At 31.8% G+C, this 24,454-nt stretch overlaps 1 protein-coding gene across 2 annotated transcripts in view; it reads right to left on the bottom strand.

Annotated features, from left to right (window-relative positions):
• Window positions 1–24,454, bottom strand: part of LOC128996303 (multiple C2 and transmembrane domain-containing protein-like) — a 63,938-nt gene that overhangs the window by 6,605 nt on the left and 32,879 nt on the right. The window contains exons 2-8 of one of the 2 annotated variants that reach the window (XM_054421543.1): window positions 4,088–4,236; window positions 3,751–3,906; window positions 3,400–3,586; window positions 2,706–2,902; window positions 2,203–2,416; window positions 1,167–1,312; window positions 504–593 (exon numbers count right to left, since the gene is read on the bottom strand). In XM_054421543.1, coding sequence (XP_054277518.1) covers window positions 504–593; window positions 1,167–1,312; window positions 2,203–2,416; window positions 2,706–2,902; window positions 3,400–3,586; window positions 3,751–3,906; window positions 4,088–4,236 — 1,139 coding nt within the window. The remainder of the gene's footprint in view (window positions 1–503; window positions 594–1,166; window positions 1,313–2,202; window positions 2,417–2,705; window positions 2,903–3,399; window positions 3,587–3,750; window positions 3,907–4,087; window positions 4,237–24,454) is intronic. The other variant, XM_054421544.1, reaches the window with a different exon arrangement.

Genomic DNA, 24,454 nt, shown 5'->3' with positions numbered 1-24,454 from the left:
ACCAAACCCAGCTTTTAACAATTGTTGGGCTTTTAGTGAATAATTCTGACATAAGAAACAGCAGATATAAGTCAGCAACAAGGCCATACTCCACTCCATTTCACACTCATCCTGTATTTAACAAAAAGTCGTGATTTCATGACTAAGAAATAATAAATCATATAAAAACATGAGCAGATGTTTTTAGTCAATGGGTTTGAAACTTTTGGATTTTCACATTTTGTAAAGCATGCTGGTTTAAGCAAACTCATATGATAAAGACATCACTAGCTATGTTAGAAAATGTTTGAAAATGTTTAGGTAATAATAACGAAGAAAATGACTGGACAGACAATGCAGATAACCCCAGAGTAAGCAGACAAATGTTAGAAAAATAGTAAAAACATTTTGGATCCCCCTTAAGCAGAATTTACTTTTACCTTTCAAGAACGGTTATATAATTGTAAAGTTGATACCTTCACCAAAAGAAAATGTCAACAGGCTAACTTTTTTTTCAATGTTACCTTATGTTCAATTTGTCAAAAAACCAATGAACTGTCCTTTTTAAATGTACGTTTTCCAACAGATCTAGCCCTGTGATAAAACTCAATAATCTAAAACAAATAAAACATAAAATGGGGTTTTCATCCTAGGTAATGCTAATGTTAAGTTAGCTCAAAATTAAAACCATAAGCTCAGTGGCAAAACAATAAACAGTAGCCCAAAAAATTTGGTAAAAAAAAATGGTTGTGCACATTTTGTTCATTTAAACTAGTACATGATAGCAATCCCAAAAAGGTGTTTAACCATATTAACCATAATAAAGAATGTGTTAAAAATTGTTATGAAATACTGTGAATGACTACCATTGAACTGAAAAAAATCTAAGAAAATGGCTTTAGGTATTCTTACTGTAGTAATATTTTCTTCTAAAATAGCTTATATTTCACTGTTACTCCCAAAAATATAAATCTAAAATATTTGGGCTTTAGAAAAAAAGCACAAATAACATTCACTTAATTTCATATGTAACAATAAATAATTCTGGTGGTATGTAACACAGTCCCTCAAGCTCACAAGATATCTGGGTGTTTTAGATTGTTTGTTCCTCAAATTTTGTAAAATTTTATCTTACTTATTCTGTTTGTATAATTTATATTTGAAAATTATAAATATCAAACACTTACTGTATAAATTTACTGATATCAATGAACCACATGATTATCGCTTTCAATCTCATAACGTTCCGCACAAACACTTGTCTCTTAAACTTCACTTCTGTCTGCATGTACTTCTCCTCTTTGGGGTTCAAAGTCCGAATACAAGCTCTGATCTAAAACAGTTTAAAGAAAAAAAAGTAATATAAATATTAATAAATCTTGATAAAAAATTTTTTGAATACTTAACTACTTACTTAAATACTTAAAATTATCAGACCTCTTTCCAGTCAAATATTATATTTGATACATATATTGACAAGTTACAAATCAAAGAAGTATAAAATCAGAAGAAAAAACAAACTGGATACAGGTGGCACTGGAGAGAAGAAGAAACATCATGATTCACTCAGTTTTATTTAGTCAATAGCAGTGATAAGACAGTGCTGGCCAGCCTCTACAGTTTTAATCAGTTGATCAAATTTTTGTTCCATTTTAATTATTTTTTCAACATGACAAGTTTTAATTATTGTGACTGTCTTTTAAGTAATCTATTGGCATACCACAATGTATTAACACCTTGATGATGTGGTTGCATACAAATGACCTGACAAGTTCTAAGGAATGAAACTAGTGGGCATGCCAACAACTGTGGTTGGATAAGGTAATTATTTTATTTTATCAATAATATATTCCAACCAAGTGTCACGATAAGTAATACAATGTTAAAAGTTAATACTGATTATTCTAATATAGATCAAGACGGATGTGAATATGCCGGAATTTATTCACTGCCATCTAGAATAACAAAGTAGGAAAAACTCATACTAATCAGCTGATTCAAAAATTTACTAACGGAATATAAATTCCAACTGTGAGCTATTGCTTGTCTCTAGGTTACGTCCAAAGAATTAAAAACTGTAAAAATCTACCCTAAAATAAGAAATAAACATTCAACATCAAACGCTGCCAATATGAAACACATATTCATTTATCAGAAGCATAATGCATTTATCAAAAACAATTATGTATCTTAACTATAAAAAAATACATTCCAACATCTTACAGGGTTCCAAATAACGTTCATCTCCAGCAGTATCTGAGGGGCGTTTCCTTTTGCCCTTCCGTAGAGTTTCTTGTCTTTCAGAGCATACCAGCGTTTCTCTCCGTTGCGTATCCTCAGAAGTGGAATGGCAACTTTACCGAGGAACTCAACCTTGTGGTCTCTGTCTTCATCGTAGACAGTGACCTCAAGCACCGAATGAATGTCTTTCACATTGCTGAAACAAAATAAAATGTGCATAATTGTGGTTTCTTAAATTATTTTTTGACATTAGATGGATGGTTAGAGAACTAATTGTTGGATAAATAATATTGGTGAGCAAGCTGGTCTAGTGGTAGAGCTCGAGACTGTGGTCCCGGGTTCAAATCCTGCCAATCACCAATGGATTTATCCAAGTGATAATACCGCAACCATCTAGGACTAGCCTGAAATGTGTAAAACGGTTTCAGGCTAAAGCCTGCATCCTAGAATGTAAAGGTGGAACATAATGATTAATAGTGTCTTACAATGTGAAGATCTTCTGCCAGGAGGGTGACAAAGTCTTGTATTCTGTTTGTGTTTGGAGCCGAGCGTTGATCAGTTCCAGGACACAGAATGGGTCAGACTTGCCCCCTAAGTCTGCCGCAGCGAGGCCTTGCGCTCGGTACACTCGTACTGTCAAGTGACCAACGTCTCGGATGTTGTGGAACGTTCTCATCAGCGCCTGTGGACAATACAGGAATGAATCTTCTATTATTAAAAAGGTAGGTAGTCTCCTTTAAACTTGCGTTTACCCGTTCAAATAAAGCTGTAAAATATTGTGGACGATCTGTGTAGCTTTTTACTGACTAAGATCAGCTGTTTCTTCAGTCACGATCATTTATTTAAAGCTCTGATCAGGAACGGCTGGACCATCAAAAAGCTAATAACTTTTCTCATACAGTACTAAATTTGTAAACTGTCTATAGAGGAAAAAAAACTCCTTGGAACAAGTTAGTTTATGAATTAAAATATAAGGAAAAGCTGTACTGTAAACGCCACCACTGGCACTGTTTATGGAGTAATATGAAAAGTATGTACACTAATGAATAAAGTTTCTTGAACAAAACTACCATTTGGTTGGTGGTTTATTTGTTTATTATAAAAATTATAAATTGAGATTTTCACCATATATTTACATACTAGGGTAGTAGTGTAAAAAAAGAATGTGTTCCAACTCACATAACGGTCCTCCAGTACGGTCCGCTCGCGAGGGTTGTCATCGTAGGTCGTCAGGTCTGATATCGTCTCTGACGCGGTGGTGCCACTGATGGTTAGCAGTAGAAAGATAGTTCCCGCACCTTCGTCCAACTCCTGCTTGATCCTGTGAGTCTTCTCTCTCTCCAATTGGCTGAGATCTATGCTACACCTTCAAAACATTTCAAAATGTTAGAGCAGTGCAACATGTTATAACGTAGCCAAACAGCTGTTTTCTGCATGGCTAAAGTTTTTAGTCCACTATTACTCCATCACTAATTTACTCCATCAATCATTTATCCATCACTCATTCTTTATCAAACCATCGCCTCTCACCTGCCCATGAAGTCGTCTTTGGACCGATCCTTGTCCCATACTGTCAACTCCAGCTCTTGGCTCTGGTCGTCGTAGAGATGAAGGTCAAACTGCTCAAGCCAGCTGGGGTTGAGAGTTTTGTAGCAGACTTTGCTTTTGTACTTCTCATTTCCCAATCTGAAAAATATAATTTTATATTTCGATCTGTATACTTAACTGGCATCCTAAGACATGATAGATGAGTTATATGAACTTTTATTCCCATGAAATGAAATTGGGCTTCAAAATAAATTGGTTTCTTGCTTTTTTGGCTTCGATTACTAGCCAGTGTTAAGTGACATGATACCAAATGTCTCACCTGAACTTGACGTAAGGATCGCTGAATCCGTCGATGTCCATCGGTAAGAGGTTCTTCCCCTCGACCAGAACAATCGTGACGACTGAACTCCAAATTTGACTCTTGAGTCTTCTGTTGATCTCCACCATCTTCCCACTTCTCTGGAAGTACTGCAACAAGTAATTAGTTGATGAACATATGGTACAAGTGCAGTCAAAAATATCAGCTTGATATTTATTAATTTGGTGAATAAGAGAGTAAAATCTTTGTTCCATAAATTATAGACTATTTTCTTAGGTTAAATATTTTACGATTTTAGTGAGATCATTATTTTTAGTTGTACATACATGCCAAGGCAAAATAAGGTCTTAATTGTTCGATCTTGTTGAACTTGATTTTGTTTGATAGATAACTTTAAATGCTAAATATAGAGTGTTCTTGACAAATATAAGTTATACAAATAAAAAAAACAACCATTAAAAAAATCTAGAGCAGTGGGCTTTTCAATTAAAAAAAAAAATTACAAATTGCAAACAGTTACTTACTGTGTCAACATAGAACAACTAATAGTGATTCACATTTCAGGCAATGATGACATGTTGACTCATGTCATAAGTCATAACTTAAATATTCAGACATCAGTGAAATGTTTGATCTTACTTGTGTAACCTTTGAGTTGAATAAAACATAGTAATGAATAATCTGTGATTTCATGTAAATCTGTTGTTATATTTAATAATACAACGTCTATTGTAGCATAGATAAAACATACTCCCTTGTGTTGGTTAGTCTATGATTGTAGTTACCTTAATGTTGCTGGTAACTACCAGCAACATTAAGCAACATTGTGTCGCTAACTAGCGACACATTTTTTAAACAAAAGTTTACAACAACCCAAAGAACACAATTTTTTTTCAAGAAATAGTTTCAATTTTTACAACAGATATTCGGGTGTTCCACTAGAAGTTGTTTTCAGAAATCGTTTTAAGCTGCATTTACACTGGAGTTGAAGAAACATTTATAAAGTTTTGTTTGCGAGGTCTTCAACGCAAGAGAACACGGAAACACGTTCGATACGCGACATTTCCGCAAAATTATGATGAGTTTGGAAAGCTTTTCCTTATGAGACTTTGGGATTTATTAATTTAAAATTATTCCAACACAAACACACAAAAATAGGCTATTCCTTTTTACAGTAACTAAACATGTTAGGGTTATTAAAATAATTGTCTTTTCACAAGATAGACAAGTTCGGGTTACTTTAGTTGAGTGAGTGTGGAATGATGGAGGAGGAAAGACACCTAAAAGCTTCACTTGGCAGACAAAACTGTTGAAAGGGAGCTTCCAAGTGTGACGAAATCCAACCGATGTCTTGGGATAGCTTTTCTAGAGGAAAGTGCAACCATGTACACAACTCTCAAATGTTTAAAATTTATAGGACACAAGTTATTTTTGTGTTGCTCCTGCAACAACTTACATTTTTTTTATTAATCCAATGCTACCTTTGCTATAAGAATACACGGTTTTACTTGGAAGTAAGTTTAATGTCTTTACAAAGAAAAACAACACTCTTCAGAATGACATAGAATAATGATTCCATTGCAACCAAGGTAAGGGAACGGTCCAAACCCTGGTCTTGTCACTACCTAACGTTAACCTTTTGCTCGATGGTATTGTCACTACCTAACCTTTTACCTTAACCTTTAACCTTTTAACCTTTTGCTCGATGGTATCATTAATTGAGAGCACAATAACGTCATCTTGGCCTGGAAATTACTTTGCTTGGATTTGAACCAGCTACCTTCAGTTTTGAAGGTAAGCACCATAACCACTCGGCTATCCAGACAATTGATTACAGAATTTATGAAATGTAAGAACAATTTTGATTTGTAAAACTATACGGAATCAGGCCAAGGCATAAAATAAGTGTAAGCAATATGCATAATAGAATACGTTTTTCTAAATCTTGCATTGTTTAAAATTTGGCAATATGGGCTGCCATCTTGTTTACAACAATAACAAAGAAAATGTAAGCAGACGAACCATAGCAGCGATATATACTCTAGAGGGCCTGGTATCTTGTTTATGTCAATAAACAAGATACCAGGCCCTCTACAGTATATTGTTTTAGCAGATTACAGATTTAAATACCGAATATACCTACGGTGTTTCTCTGTACCTTTTCACCCATAACCGATTATCACCATTAAGGTGTCTTTCAAATATTATGATCTAGCACAGGACAGGATCTTTTTGTAATTAAGATCATGTATTTTAGGGCTTTGCCCACAGCCTTTGATTTATTTTTAGTTGAACACGATGCCAAGTTCCTCTAAATAGCCTACTTTAAAATGTTTTAAAATTGCAAATGTTTGTTTAACAACTGGTTATCTATAGCTTTTTTAACCACAGTCAGTTGACAAAAAGAGAAGAAACTGTTTATGCAAATTAATTGCTACTAAAAATGCTACTTTAATTGATAATGGTAACTTAATTCAGGTAGGAAAATCCCTCTTAAGGCCTAAGGATATAGCAATACAAAACTACATTACATATTATTATAAATATATAAAAAATCAACCTGTATATTAAGTTACAATGACGAACAGTACAAATATAAATTCATCCACCAATGCTGTATTTTTAAAATCTGTTCTGTCTTCTTTTAATGCAATTTTAATTTGTACTCCCGACTTTAAGATACCCTATAAATAACAAGACAACTCTTGCTTCACTAGCTGTATTCTGAATGTAGCTTAGCTAAATAGCTTTCAGGCCTCAGAGATTACAGTAATTAAAACTTGAAGACAAATGTTGTTTAGTTTCTTCCTCATTTTCAAAGTTTAAATTTAAAACATTCTTTTACAGTGTTGCCAAAAGGGGGTTTCTAAGTATTATAGGGTATTTTCAGGAAAAATATATCTAGTCTTTACCTCTGAAACTTTTACTACAAAAATGTAGTAACCTCCAAAACGGCAATTATGCAGTAATACCCCTAAGTTAATATATTTGTTGTACATATTTACCAAATGCAATCCGCCACACTCAAGAAACGAGGTGTTTTAATAATATTTTTTTAAATTTTGCTACAGAATTATATGAAGTCAGGTTAGAGATGGTAACGGAAAAAATTGAGTATTAACAATTTAGCTAATCAAATAGTCTGATTGTATTAAAAGTACAAGTGTAAGCCCAATTTTACAACCATTACTTTTTAGTTTATAGCTATTTGTTTCCTTTACACTATACACGTTCATTGCATACGCCTATGTTATTAAAAGTTAAAATTACATTTAAAATACTTTACCACAGCTAAACTAAAGTGGTTGTTATACGTTTCAAGTTTTCTCGCCGACGCCGAGAGAGGAAGTAAAACAAAAGATTGTATGTCTGAGGTCTTATTACACCTCTAGAGGACTTGAAAACTTAAGAGCTGAGGCCTAATTTGATGATGACTCTGACAAAAGAGTTTTGAATTAGTGGGAACTAAGAGTGTAAAAGGACTCTTTTCCAATTTAAAAGACTAACTGAAATTGCTATCTTTTTAGGTGATTATGATTATATAAGTGCTTTCTTCGATGTTTCAAATAATATTTAAGTTGTTTTATAAGCTTTTCTAGATATTTCAATACGATATTATGTACACTAACTGCTTAAAGTTAGGCGACAATCGTAAGGTTTTTTGTGTAAAAAAAAAATACCGTTTCGTATAGGACATAACTAATAGGTAATTAATCTCAGCTTCTTAAAGAGTCATTTTATGATATTTGGCCTACAAGGAGGTAAATTGTTATTTAGACTATTAAAAATTTTCACCAAATTTATTTTATTTCAACTATGAATTAAACAAAAACACTTTTTAAATATGATGTAGCAAACACAATACAAATCAAATAGGAATTGGACAGTGCAATTTGAATTTTAGGAAACGTATACCTCATTATTAAACCTCGATTTGTAACCAAACAGTACGCCAAGTTGTAAGTGTAGCAATGGTATTAATAAAAAATTATGTAGTCATTAAAAAACTGGTAAAAGTAAATAGAATATAATCTTTTAAAAATATAATTTTTATGCATATTATTTTGACAAGAGGTGAAATATAAAAAATTAAAATATCACAAATAAACATTGCTAGGCTTCTTAAAATTAAAATTTACATGATTGCTATACACTTATGTACTTTTATCACTAATTACCTAATTACCATGGGTTGGTATTGTTACTAAAACCAAGCAATACATACATGAATCCTCGAATTAGGTTACCATTCCATGCTATCTCCATACCTGAAAACAAAAATGTACATTAGTACATACAATACATATAAGAATAGGCAAATATTAATGAGTTCTCGTAATTAATACGGTAACAAATTATGATATTGAGTTGGATCACAGCACCTTCTTTGCTTGCTTTTAGTGTTGAAAACAAGCTAATTTCTTATCTGTTTATAAACCTTTGTTACATTTTGGTAACCACCAAAAATATATAAGTTACACTCGAATAAAAAAGAACATTAACACCAGAGTTGAATTTAAACCATCTCATCCCACAGGTTGGGAAAGTACAGTTGTTGGAGGGAGGGTGGCATGTAACTAGAGAGGAAAACAGAAGGAAACTGTAACAAACTGTAGTGACCACCTCACCTGGAAATGCTGGAGCGGAGCCAAAGTCGCGTTCAATACAGCCAATACACCGTTACTTGTGTACAATTGTGTTTTGTAGGAAAGGGTTGTATTATCATGGTGTCAGCAGAGTAATGAAAATGTATTTACTCCAAAATGTATGCTGTATTTTTTATTACTAGGGGCTGATCACGTGCTTTTTGCTTCGGCGTATTATCACAGATGGATAAACAAACTTACAGGGGAAGAAAGATATTGTACTGTGACAGGGCGTAAACATTTTATGTGAGGATAAAGATTTTTTTTCGGATACCGTAGATCAAACGGTAATAGACAAAAAAGTTCTTTATACATTCTTGTATAAGTTGTTTTGATATGATTAATACTATACCACTTAATTGTGCTTACTGTACAGAAGCTTAAGAAGTTGACATTTACTCCTGTAGTTAAATTGCTAATGTCAACAACAATGTCCCTTTTACTAAATCATTACCGTATCGTTTTGAGAAACTTACAGAAACATTTATGTAAAAAAGAATCATTTTAAATAAAATCTGGGGAAAATGTGTAGACAAAAAAATTTGAGAACTGATGAGACTGTAATGTTTATTTTTGCTAGATATTACAAAAGTTTGGATGGAGACCTGGCCTTATTTCACTTTGTACACTCAATGCCCAGTCTTCGTTGTTAGATTTTATGTACAGTACATCTGCAAAATAAAACCTTATGGTCAATACAGTATAATCATTGTATTGCTTTTAGGTTGGTATTTTGTCTTGTTTTCCAAAAAAACAACAAAGACTGTTCGATCCTTATTGCTTATTATTCAAGCGTCTATATTCAAAGTATTTATAACGGGTTTGAAATAAGAACCAAAAACTGAAAAGCGAGGAATTGAGTTCCAACATGCTTAAACCGTAGTGTATAGTTTACAAAATGCTAAAACAACTTGAAAGGGAAAACCACTTTAGTCGAATACAGTATTTGACTTAAAATAGTGCAAGTAGTCTTTTATCCTATTGTAAATCTAAGATTGTGTTTTGGTGATGTTTGAGAGCGCTGATGTCGACTTAATGCTCCTATCCTAGGGGTTATCTAGTGATATATGCCGTATTTCATGATAATGTCTGCTGTATAGTACCAAAAGACAATATATAGTTGGAATGTACAGTTATATTTAGTAAAAATAGTTATTAATTTTTTTTTCTTGGCCTAGTGTAGATACATGATGTTCATGAACCTACACATTATTGTGTTTTACTAGTAGTGAACCAAATTTTAGCAACAAATATAATAAAAGGTACATAATTTTTCTCGAACTCTTCACCAAGATTAAGATATATTAAGCTTAGCATGGTAACCAATTTAACGTTTTCGTCTTGCACACCACTATAGAGTAAATTCTCTTTTAATCCTCGATTAAATTGAAAGGGTAATTAATTTCCCAGTTTACCATTGGTGGGTGATTGCAGCAAACCTGTGTAGTAATGTAAACATTTCGAGAATTGTTCTCATCGTATCCAATAATTTATATTTAAACATATCCTAATTATCATGGAAGCTACGTTAAGAGAAGATGCGATAGGTTGTACCTTCTAAATTCAAATTAATGATTCTAATAGGTAAGTTTGTATATAGCGCTAGTAAAATATGGTGTGAGGGGCTCATTGCCAAATTAATGTCTGCTTCCTAAAACTTTACTTCAGAAACTTTAGATGGCCACAGTTCGTTGACTGAAAAAATATAATTAAACTTTAAGAGTCTTAATTTTATATTTTTATTTTGGTACAATTTAAATACTAAGCTCACTAACATTTCTATTCTCTTATCACGTTTTAACTCGTCTTAATAGTAAGACCAGGGTCTAGGTTAGCTGCACGTTTTTGTTTTAGAGACTCATACGAAAGCAAATGGAAACAATCGTACTACAGGTAGGTAAATAAAAAAAAATCTTTCATGAAAGATCATAATTACCATCATAACTTATACAATAAACTGTTTTCGAAAAATCTGTCTGTAATTTTACGTTTTTTAAGTAGTAATATTGTTTTGTACGTTTTCCCGGACATGGCTTGGTTAAAACCATTGTTGAATTCAGCTGAAATTAAGATGCACGTACAAGATCAGGAATACAGAAATAAACGGGCGATTTAAAAATGTTTTAATCTATTTGACGTTGAATAACAAGGTGTTTAATATTGTAAATGCATTTAGCCCGAGAAGGGTTTCGTAATATCTGCAGCTGAAAGAGATAACGATTTGTTAAGTGCTTTGAACACAGTCGAGTCTGGCAATGTTTGTTTAACGGTGAGGACCAAGTGATGACGTAAGCACAAACTGACTCTCCCAAAGAACACATCCGGAAGGCTTGGATATCTTGGGACACTTAAACAAGCCATTTTATAACCAGTTAGTAATTTCAAAGTAAAATAAATAGGGGTCGAATAAAATATAAAACAGATAAGTATTTTTTTTTAATCGTGCTTTATTGGTTCCCAAATATTAAAAATAATAAGCAATAGCTAGTGGAGTATTTCACATTTCACAAAATGTCTTAAAAGTGTAGTAAAATTACATTCATCCTTTCAATCTCTATAATAATCAAAGTGCCGATTTCCACAAAAACGTTTTCTAAAGTGCTCCATCAACTTTTGCAAACTAATCACAAGTTTAGAAAGTCTTTAGGTTTTCTTCGTTGAAGTTTCTAAATTGATAATCTCGTTACTAGGGTGAGGTCTTTCACTCCATTAATTTAAGCCGCTGATAGAAAATACGGTGTAAAATAATTTGGATAATTGTTATCACTGATTTTGCAATTGACGTTAATAACATAAGTAACATAAGTAACATAACATAAGGTTTGTTTAGTCAAACCTGTTACTTATATTAGGTAGTTTTTTTTCTGAGACTGGATTTTATCCTAACCCTTTCCACTCTCATTTTTGACCCCGCCCCATGCCCTAGGTTAAATTTATTGTGCAGGTCATTAAGACAAGACTACCAGTATTTTATCAAACTACACGAATAATAAAAAATCAAATAAAAGAAAAGTGTTTCATAATTTTTTTCTGGAAGCTGACATGTGAAACGGCCGATAGTACTGCGGTAAGTCGTAGTGGTACTCACTATTGCGGACGTTAATCCACACCAGGGAGCATCCACAGTGCATCTCTATTAAATATCCACAATTCGTGACCTAGTAGCTGGATCACAGGACGATGCCACCGTCCTAGTCTGAATAAAAATAGGCTATAAAATTCCTGTAACACTTTACATAAGGTTTTATATACAAACTTAATTACCAAATCGTGGCATTCGGCGTAAAAAATTGTCATATTTAATAAGAAGTAGGTTTAGTTAAAGAAGGAGACTTAAGCCCTCTGAACATTCCAAACCATCCTAAATTACTTAGTTTCCATGTATAGTGTGCCAGTGTTTAAATGGCAATAGACGGTCATCACAGTTTTCATGGGACAAACTGAACACAACGGATTATTACACAAGAGGGACGCTGATCGGAATCCTATGGCTTGATTTGGAGGCTCTCAGCTAAGTTCTGTAATTTCATTGAGTTTTCCTGGTACGTGATAACTAGCTAATAACCAGGGCTGGAGGCTATGAAACATTTATGAGGCCATAAAAGACTGTGATATCAAATAGCTGTAAAAACCTACAGATAACTGATCTAATCACTTTTTAGTATGTATTTGACAACAGTAATTAAAGTATATTATTATTTAAACATATAATTAATTAGTTTAAACACGTAAAAAAATATATATATATTGCTTTACATTATAATTTACAATACAAATACCAAATATCTTCATTCAATTTTTTCTTCACTCTAAAAACAGCAATGTTTGGTATCGAAGTAGCCCGGAGAATAATATGTTTTATTAAACCAAATACTTTCATGATAAGTTTTTTTTATATTATTTATGCAATTCATAGTTTGTTAGATTTAGTACTGTATCAAGGCTGAAGTGAAGATGAAGAATCAAGTTAAGTTTTAAGTTAAGTTTTAGTGTTAAGTTTTTGTTATTATTACAAAAACTTAATTAGGTATATTCAGTTCGACATTATCGTTACATTACTGTTCTCTTTTTGTGGTGATAGTTTGTCAAAGTTCTCAAAACATAACAACTAGTCATTTAAAGATTTAGGGCCAGAGTGTTAACTACACTTGGTGTTTATTTTTATGATTTTAAAACGCATTTCTTAGTTTCGTAATATTAAAGTATAATAAACGTTAACCATGTAGTAAAACAACAATTTGATAAACAGTAGTAAACTCATCTTAAATATAGGTAGCTAATATAAGCAATTAAATTGATACGAAATTTGACAAGATTATAAATAAACCATTTAACAAACTCATGACTTTATATACACAACGTATGAAATATAAAAGAACGTATTATTGCCATGAGTGTTATACAACGAAACGATTACATACAATAATTATATACCAATCACATATATAAACGTACATAAACGTACGTGTTATAAACGTACGTATATAAACGTGCGTGTGTATTAGTATATTAGACGCATTGCTTTTAAGAATTTTGGATTGTAGAAAAATCTGCGATAAAAGATAATAATTTTTTGTACATAGGTTGTATCTTTGTTGTATGCAGTCTATGAAACATTTGATATGGAAACACCTGCTATATGTAAAGTTGGCTCGCGCATCGCAGCGTTTGTTGTAAAACTTCGTTATTGTTGGCTGACTCAACAGATTGTAGGCATAAACAAAAAAAAGTTATGCTGCAAAACATTGCTGCGAAAACATAACAAGCTGTTATTTCCAGATTTTGTGGAGGCTATAAAAATAAATCAGATAATGAGCCAAATTGTAAATGAAATAACGTCGATATATGTTTAAGCAAAATTGGATTATAGATGTTTTGTATGACCTCAAAGAACGTTTGAGTGGAAAGGGGCTTGAAAAGGTTAGTTTAATTAAATTACATTCAGATTAAATTTCGTCGATGTTACCACTTATTGACTAGAACCCCCTTTAGTTAGTCCTTCTCTAGTTTTCAAAAATCACCAAATTGCGGATTGTATTTCACACCATTCCAAAGACGATATACAGTAGAAGACCATACAAACAGTTTTGGAAATATCTGAAATATTAAATACTCTTCATACAGTTAAAGAGTTAATTGTAATTTTCTATCCTTCACAAAACACATGTCAACTGCTGCATATTATGATGTAATAAACTCCACAAGTATAAACAAGAAGTGACACAACTGACGTGTTTCACGGTGATCGACCACCATTGTTGTCCTCAATGCCATGACTGTTCCGCAGAAACTATATTACGGATAAAATCAGAATTCACAATGTTTTTGACGTGTTGGATAAATGACGTTTTCCAGGAACATATTCCTAAACATGTTGTGCATTGTATAATCAGTGATAAGTGATGGAGATTGAATAACCAATAGTCAGAATATAGTTTAAATAACTAACTTAGTAGTGACACGGTTTATTATTTAACAATCTTCTTTTCTGGTTAGAATATTTAAGTAAGGTTACAAAATTAGCGTTAATTTTTTGAGATTGGTAATAATCAGCTTATAAATACATAAAATAACACAATAAAACTCCAGCTAATCTACTTATTGACTGATTTAATATAAAGATTTACCAAAATAACATTTCGTCGAAAATCGGGTGGTATGAAAAAACCTTCCGTCCAGAATCCAGCTAAGCTAGTACAGTATTACATTTTATTTCTGAAAATGTTTTTAAGGTAAAAGTTCCCATGTGTTATACGATCATAGCTAATTAACAAAAATATTTTTTTAACGCCTTTAAAGAGCAATAACTTCTATATTTGGAAGAGGATAAAAGTAAATAACTGCAGGCCATTCAACTTCATTCCGTTGAAAAGTAAAAATCCAAGATTTCGACGGTGGTTAGAATAAAATTGGCAAACTTCGTTATTGCAAAACTGAAATAATCGCCTCTGAAGGTACTGTATATGAAGTTGGCTCAAACTCTTCAGATATTAAGGTAGCAATATTTTCTCAGAGGTCTGTATCGAATGCAATGGCTAAATTGCTAATGTTAAATGGTCAATCTGGTTGTTGGTTAATATGGAACAAAATTCGGAGATCATTCACACAAGGTTAACAACGCGATAATATTTTCGAAATTTCTGGGTCGAACAGCTTTAAAATACAACAACACAGTTAAAAAGTCACAAATTTTACACAGAGCCGCCATTTTGTTTAATCCACTCAATCTCTTCTGAATTTCTTTGTTATATAACTATGAAATTTATTTTGAGTGTTTACGCAATCAAGACAATTCTTGAAATAACGTCAACGAGGTCTTACCTAGAAATGCAATAATGTTGCCAATTTAAATAAAAAATAAAAAAAATTGAGTTGAGGAATCAGATCCACATTATTATTGTTTGGATCCCCTTAAGGGAGTCTTAGATAATGTCAAGCAAAAGATCAAAGACGGATTCGTTGTTTCTAGAAGCGTTATTATATAATTCTACTCACATATATATACATAATTTATCTATTCCTGGACTTGTTATTAACGCAAACGTTCTACTTTAGGCCCTACTAAAAAAACATAAGTTACGTATCCGTGCATTTAATGTACTGTAAAATAAAATTCACGACTATTATCAAAAGACGTGAGTCTCAACAAGTAGGTCAGATCGATTTAAAAATTCAGGAATGGTTTTGACGCAGGAGGCAATGGAGGTGAAGTTCCTACACTGCACAAAAGAATAGGTTAATGTTAGACAGAAGATCAATATAATGCCTCCACAGATAATACTCTACGCTTATTATCGAATGACTCTAAAAGTAAGAAGCTACTACCGTACAGAAAGACTTGGGATCGATATACTTTTACATTTTGATGTCCTCAGAGGCCAAAACAATAGCTCAAACTGTTATATAACGTTTTACCCTGAAATGTTCGTAGTAAATAAAATAAAATCCAAGTACAAACTGCGTCGTTAGTTCAAACACGTTAACCGATCTACTTTGTAGTGAAGAAAACGTTTTAGCGAGAGCCACGTTGAGCAGAATCGAAGTGGCAAATATTGAGATCGTGACAAAAATGGGAAAATAATACTCTTTCGATGTGGTAAAACACAACTTAAGCTGTTTTCCTGTTGTGTACCTAAAGCTGCTTTTCTATAATTTGGTCAATATTCATGTTTTAGCTTATTTGAATTTATTTTTTTAAAGTTGTAATGCCATTAGTCAGTTTTACATATTTTTGCCAAGGTCATTGGTATTGTTACCATTAATGTCACCTTTGTTAAGATCGTATCGATATCCCAATAAACAATATAATTTATATAACCCGCTAAGGTTAGTGCCACCAACCTTTGTACTATGGACCGCCCTATAAGACCTCAGTTACCACTAATCGTTAAATAGCTATTACATTAATTAAATTTTCGTATTAAGATTTTTTGTGCTGAAGACTGACATCAGTAGAAACTCTTAAATTTTTTACTATTATGTATAATTTTTTTAAATATAGACGAATCTCCATTTTATAGAAAGCAATTATTCCAAAATATGTTGAAATACACATCCTACTTATTTGATACTATATTGTATAATGAATAAGGTGTAGAAATGACTAATAGGACTTATTTATTGTACGTTCGTATCAATGTTTGTTCATGCTATTAAAGAACATAACTATCAGTTCTGTTTGAGTCTACAAAACCTCAATTCTTTTAGGCTATCTTGTGAGGGAACCCGCTGGTATATCGGTAGAGCGCGGGATTAGGTTCCGTGGTTCCGAGTTCAAATCCCACAGATCAAAAATGAATTTTAGCCATTTGAGAATGTCTATGCCTTTCTTAAGAGTGTAAAACGGCCCAGGACTAGTTATACCGTCCTAGGATGTAGAGGTTAGACATTAAGAGTGTATTTATCGCAAAGCTTTTTACACACCTAAACATATACTTTTTGGTAAGCTTCAAAACATATGGTAAGCTGAAATTCGTGCTAAACAATTGAAACATGTAGCCGAGAGTTTGTCATGTGAATTATTTACAACGCAACTTCTGGCTTTTGATTTATACACGTGGCCCAGACTGTAACATAAGGTACATTTAGTAAATATACGAGTAGTTAGTTGGCAGATGCAGTTAGAATGAAGTATTAATAGTTACGTATATTAGGATTGAGTACACAAAATGTACGTTTTATGTGGATCCTTGTATGTTTAAGTTCTTGGACAAAGTATTCACAAACCACTTTTCGTCATACTGCAGCTTTAATACATGCGTTGCAGGTCTAAAGTAGTCCTTTTACTCCCTACGGAGCTGTAAACATAACAGCTGTTGTAAAAACAGCTGTAAACTTCAATGAAGCAATCGCATGTATGAAATTTAAGTATTGATTGATTACATCAGCTGTAGCTCATTGTTGCATTCCAGTCAACTGTTCGACAATAGACGAAACCATTGAATCACTTACTAAACAGCTGCTTATATGCATTAATAAAATTAAAAACAAATTGGAAGTTTTTTGAGGTTATCTTTTTATGGAAAGTATTTTCGTTTTATAACTTAGTTTGTTGAATAATTTTGTAATTTGGACAAAGTTCATTACCCAGGCAAAAGGTGTGTTTTCAACCCTAGCTAATTTTCCGCTATAAGCCCTAAAAATGAAATATACTATTTTCTCTCTTTAAATCTTGTAATGCACCTTATGTTCCAATTATGGATATTTTCACACGGAAATTAATTTTAACTAAATTTATTTTACCCAAAATAATGATGAATTTTATTTATAAACTTCGTAATTAACAATGTTCATAATTTGAATTCGTAAAGAGCCACTATACGCTCTAGTGATTAAATATACTATTAAGTGACAGTCACAGAATGACAGTTCTTGAATTGGATATTTAGTTCCCAAAAAGTATCCAGTTAAAATCAGAAGTCGATCTCATTCTTTGACACTTCATACTATTGACTTTTAAAGATAAATTGAGTTGCTTTGTTCCTGAGCTTGAAATAATGTTAATTTGTGTACACCAAATTTATAGTAAATTTACATCTTATGTTTAACAATCGGAGGTTTTACAATCTACGTCCTTTTTGATGACTGTAATTCAGTTGATTAATGGTACGAAATTAAGAATCGTATGAGAATATTTTTAACGTGTCCGAAAATATAATGGGAAATTCATATACTAGTAATTTCATATAACGAGTACAAATAGTCATGTAGTAATATGGAGTTGTAACTTCAATAAATCTGTGATTATACTTTAATCAATTTTTGGATTTCAATTTGACCGAAAGTAAAATTACGGTGTTTATGAAATATTTATCTTGGTTTTGTATTTAAATCATCCATTTACATGCTGATATACCGGGTATGAAGCTGTGGTGATGGAGGAGGGAAGACTTCCAATTTACTCAGCGTCTCTTCCATAATACCCGACTCCGTATGCAAATTCTCGACAAACAATTGGGGGGGGGGGGGGGGGGTTAAGGGGGCCTCCCGTCATGTTTTTAAAACATCGTTCTCACATGGAATGCAAAAGTCCATAGGTCATATTAACAGTGTATAATATGACGGAGTTCAACTACTTATTTATTTATACAATTTTAATTTGATCTGTGTTTGAAGCGAATTTTAATGCACTCTTTTTCAAATGAAGTTTGCCGTTTGAATGTTTATAATTCACTTTTTTCTCCCAAAGCTGGATCTATGTTTTACCAAACACCTATTAAAATATATTATAATCCATATAGTAAAAATTCAATACAAATCGAAACACAATTAAAACCACTTAATACCGTAAAATATAAAAAAAACTAAGTTTAGGAACTTTATGTTTTACAAACATACTATGAATGGTTTACAACCATATAAATATTGTTTGGCGTTAATACTGATCATATGATGAATGAATGGAACTTATTTGCTAGATGTGAATTTAGGACCACATGGTCCTTTCTTACAATTAACCTCAAATTGTGAATTATGTTTGATTCGTGCACGTCTTTTGTTCCAAAACCAAAGTCTTCCAAGTGTTAATGTATTTTATTTCTGCGTTGCTAACAACTAACAAAATGAGGTTAGATTGTAATGAAATCAGGATCGATACAATGTAGTGATTTACCCAGTATCCTGACATGCTAATTAATACGGTTTAGTCTTCTAATTAAGGCTAATTAATTCATCTAATCAGGCTTAGTTCAATTATCCAACAATTAATTGCTTAGTGGGTGAAAATTTGATAGAAACTGTTAGCTAATATTAGGACGCTTAAAAAAACATTTCAAATTTGACTGTCCATAGGAAAGCCCTTTTGTTCAGTTTTTTGTGTGGTTTTATAAAAAAAATAAATAGTTAATTTTCCTCAACTGATTAGAAGCGTAAGCTAAACGAATAAAAAAAGATGTAAGATAGAACAAGAAGTATATAGACTCCTCAATGGTTTGCCATCAAGTTGACAAGCTTTACAGCTTAAATTGATATTCTGATACAACAAAAACATTTTTCTTCAATCCTTAATCATATTAATTTACGATGGTTTAAGCTGTCACACTTTTGAAGTTCCAGTTTAGTAAAAAACTAACTTATCAAATTATAAATTTCCTTTACTAATTCACACCTAAAGGCTTTTTAGAGAAAGTAGTATATGAAACTTACATAGGACTGTTTATGTCCCTTATGATTAGGTGTATGATAGCCACAGGGAAGTAATATAACTAATATAGTATAAATTACACACTTAATTTATACAGTGTGTAAATTAAGTCTTGAAACAAATCTGTATTTATGAAACCGAAATAGATATAAATATACTGTTTGTGGCAATAATTGATAATTGTTAACAAAGTTTCCGCAATTTTGTACATCAAAAATATTGTTTAACCCCCCTAAATGGGTAGGGGGTGACTTATTTTTTTCAAACAGTAACCCCAATTGAGTGACCCCTCATATTTTGAAATACCTGCCTTTTAGGCTAGGGGTGAAATATCTACCTCGGATTTGCTTCATTGTTTTTCTTTTGACAAACTCTTCAAAATTAGGGATCATTCAATAGGGGTTGCTATTTAAACAAATAAGTCCTCCCCAACCCCCTACCCTGTTAGGGGGATTACAAAATATTTTCGATGACAAACACTACGGAACCTTTGTTAACAATCAACGTCACTAACAGAATATTTCTGTCTATTTCAGTAAAAAAAAATACAGATTTGTTTCAAGACCTAATTTACACACTGTATATGTAATATAAATAATATAAGTATATATAACTTCTCTGTGGGTTAGCTAAAGTAGGTCCAAAGCTAGTTGGCATCTTAACTTATTTCTTACTTTCAAGATTCCAACACCGGGCATGTGGTTATAGAAAGCTACGTGTTTTATACAACAAAAGGTAATAAACTTGCTGGCTCAATGAAAGGGGGAAGTCGTGACTCATTAATTGATTATGTCACGACATTCACTTAACATGCTATTGGTCTCACTGTTATACACATCACACAGTTGGAATACACAATCAAAATCTTACATTCAACATTCGAAAAATGTTTTATTCTAAACATAAACAGTTTTTATGCTTCTCTTGAATAAAAATAAACTGTTAACATTTATGAGCTTTTATACATAATAGTGATATAACTATTATCAATCTAAAAATTTAGCAACCTGTAATAGTTATTAGGATTTGTAAATTTAGATATGCAAACTGGCCTTGTTTGAATAACATATTATAACAGTGGAATATGATAAGGTTTATTTCCCTAGTATAATGCAACTTTACCATCAAGGTTTGCTTCTACGTTCAACTCTTTTCAGCATCTACCGTCAACAGATTATTGCTCTGATAAGTACAAGAAAAATACACTTTGAATCAGAACATATGGTGAGCTCAATACACAAGTTGAAAATAAGTACAAAAATAATCTCTTGAAATTTTTTTTTAATAGAACATTCGTTGAAAAGAGTCAACATAAAATCAATCAATAAAATAATTGTAGCCTACAGCTAAAGGTTATTAGCTTGTAGATTTCCGTACGTAAGGTTAATTAGTAATATCTTAGAAAACTATTTGACATTATTTAAACCCACCTATAGCCTAGCAAGTATATGAGTGAGTTTTTTCCTGACTTAATATTACTAAATGTTAAACGATTAAAACTTTTGGGTTCGGTAGAAGTTACTGGCCGTTACGCCAGACAAAACATTTTACTGTTACAAAACATATTTTTACCCTTAAAATAAATAGCTTGTATATTTATAACCTAAACTAGAGAATTTAAATGTTTATAAAATGGATAGTTTGTTTCGCAACACTTCCCTCAAAGCCGACTGAGTAAGTCAACTCTTTAATTTAGCTTACTCAAGATCATAACTGATAAAAATATCTATCAACACCAATAAGCCTACATTCGAATCATCTGGAAAAATCCAAATTAACAAACAACGAAAATGCACAGTATGTATCGGGAATCAAAGAATTTCTCAAACGAAAAAGATACTAAAAAGTTAACCAAAATGAAACATATAGTTGCAAGCTTGAATGAACGTATGCAATTATTTTTCTCAACCTTTTATTTTAAAGGGGATTTTTTTAGATATTATTATTATATAGAGATTATTATTTTTAGGACGGTATTCAACTCAAATGCAATAGAAACCTCAACATTTTAGAACTAACCAATATTTTATATTTATATTAAATTAAGGAGCAAAAGCTTTATGAAAATTGAGAGATAAACAAAGATTCCCTAAGGTGCGTAAATGTTTGTTGGAGAATAAGGTTTTCTGATTGGACGAGTGCTGCTGAAGTAGAAACCAATGTTTGCCTTCGGCCTCGCAAACATTGAGTCTGTCTACGCACTGTGTCTTTATACAAGAGTAATGGACACAGGTGGTGCCACTGTCCTTAGAATGAATTTAGGGTATGCGTAAAGAGTAAATTTAAAATTTGTGACGAATTGATGTATAAAAACATGCTTGGAAATTTAAATAACAAAGTAATATCACAAATATTTAAAATAAACAAATAGAATACAGGAAAAATGTGTATACTTAAAATAACGACAATTACTAAAATACAAATTTTAAAAAAATATCTAAAATGTTTGACAATAAAACAAATTGTAATACTGAGTTGGGTCAAGAAAGTGTAAATCTAAAATAGAAAAAAATAACATCATCATGTTTAACAAATTTACAAATCTCAGACTTTTAAATAAACGGCTATTTTTTTTTTATTTGAATGTATTGTGCATTTTATCTGGCAAATCATAATTGAACCTAAGAAAACACTTGAAATATTTGTAGAGGTAAATTATTTAAAACAAATACAATCATCGTCAGTAACGTTAATTAGTCATGAAAGCAAAAACGCGGTTCAATAAATCGTTTATGATTAAGATTTAGCAGTAAACCCCACGAATGCTTGGTTTTATTCTAGTATTCGTGGTAAAACCTATTTGAGCTTCTGAATCGGTGAAAACTAAATTAAATATTTATCAGTATAATTAGGCGAAACATTTTGATTTAAATACGGGTTGTTCAGGATTTCTTATTTGGGTTGCGGTAGTTTTTAGGGTACAGGGAAGAATTCTTTTAGGTTTTCATAAAACATAAACCATTTCAAACATTATTATTATTGGTAAAAGATTCCAGGAAATATTTTAAATTACCATTAAAGAATAGTTTCTTATAAGATTTATAAACATTTTATGACTTACCCACAGAGAAGTAATATAAATTTATATTACTTCTCTGTGATTTACCTGTGCAAAATCTGTGACTTTTCTAAGTAATAACATCATACAATTTTGTACAATTAGTTTTTGAAAATATATCACCTACCCCCAAATATAAATTTACTGGGTTACAACTAGTAGCATAATGAAATAAATGCATTTAAAGTGAATTCTTTCTATACATAACTAAACAATAATAAACGTAATCATTCAACTGACAACCTACCATAACCAATAGACAATGGAAATACTATAAAAACATAAGATACTATCAAATTGTGATTTTGATGATTCCAAAGAAATAAACATTACAGTAGCATTTCAATAAAGGTCGTATAATATTATTAAAGAAAGCTTATTGTGTTACAACAGATTCAAGCAGCAATTTTCAATAGAACAGTTGAGTGAAGAACAAATAATGGCGCAGTATAGCAATATGAATGGTAATGAGGTCTCACAAGGAAAATGTGAGAAAAGATGTTGGGCACGCTTCTCACTCTTAATACAGTATATGATCATTCATTTTCCGTGCCTACCGAAAAGATTGAAATAATTTAATACTTAAAATATACTCATCATTCTTACACCTTTGAAAACTACCCAGTCTCACTACATATTTTGTAATCCTTTAGTGAATATACTTATATTCATAATATCATAAAATATTTTATTTTATACTGCAGTGTATACAAGTATCTATATTCATAGACGTATATTCATGGTCGTAATGCATTTCAAAATTATTAACATATTTTATGAGCTACACTATTTAACTTTGTGATATTTTAACTAATGGGTAAATTGTGGGATAAAGAGAAATTTCTCTATTTCAAGGTCGTGACTTTGATTTCCTAAAGGTTTCCTGTACGTAAAAAAATGTTTATTCAAATTGCATGCTTCTCACTTAATCGATCCATCTTGTGTGCCTAACCTGAGTCTAACAAACATCCTTATCTCTCATACAGTTTACATACACAATGTATGAGTTGAAAGGAGATGGTTATAACAGGTTTGAACGACTGTTAAATAACTTTTCGCATTCGTCACAAAGTCGCATTGGTCAAAGAAGTCCTTTGAGAAGCGGAATACATCGACCAAAACTTAACTGAGAACAGTCACGACATTTCCCCGCCAAATAACTTCCGTTTCCACCTTCATTCATGTTGTAATTTTAGTTAGGTAAAATTTTACTGTCCAGTACAAACGCTTGGATCTCGTTAGTTTCTGGTGTACTTTTGGATGCTGATACCAATTTTAAGGTAAGCAAAATAAAATATCTTTAAATTGAAACATCACACAGATTTGTTGTAACTTTTCACGGATATCCAAATACGGAATAAACTTACAATATGACAATAACAAATTGAAAATTCATACAATCAAGGAGCAACCTCTCATAATATAGTCTTAAAAGATTTATAGCTATTTAAATGTTGAAATATTTTGTTTGGCTGCAAAAAATTAAAAATAAATTTCGATAATACAAATAATAATATAATAACTAGGGAATCTAAACATTTTAAGGGGTAACCTCACGAAAGTCCTCAAAAATAGATTTCGATTTTACCTTAGTGATTATAAGTGCTTTATCAACTCTTTTAGACCAACCAAAAGTTTTGAAAATCGTTAGGGATTTCAAAGAAACTTTATAAATTAATCTCGTTAGCAGGGGTGAAGTCTTCCAGTCCATTAAATTAATCCGTTGATAAATGACAGGGATGTTTTATAGTTGAATAATTTAGGATAATAGCTTCAAACCTGTTTACGCGTTGAAACAGGGATACGATTACACAAATACATTTCGAACGATACTAGTATATTTGTATATTGCTGCAACGACAATGTGACGATTCTACATTCAGGACTGAGTTAGAAAACAATTAATTTAAGAACGAATCTTACCTTTTCTCTTGGTAAAATTGTAATATACACATGTCGTTGAATTTCTTATTTTAAGTACGTATATGGATTAACTTTATATCCGTGTAGTTTAGATTAAT

This window comes from Macrosteles quadrilineatus, unplaced genomic scaffold (assembly GCF_028750875.1).
Source record: "Macrosteles quadrilineatus isolate MER2022 unplaced genomic scaffold, UCM_ALF_1.0 Scaffold_6__1_contigs__length_79288215, whole genome shotgun sequence".
Lineage (NCBI taxonomy): Eukaryota > Metazoa > Arthropoda > Insecta > Hemiptera > Cicadellidae > Macrosteles > Macrosteles quadrilineatus.
This window is presented reverse-complemented; position numbering and strand designations above follow the sequence as displayed.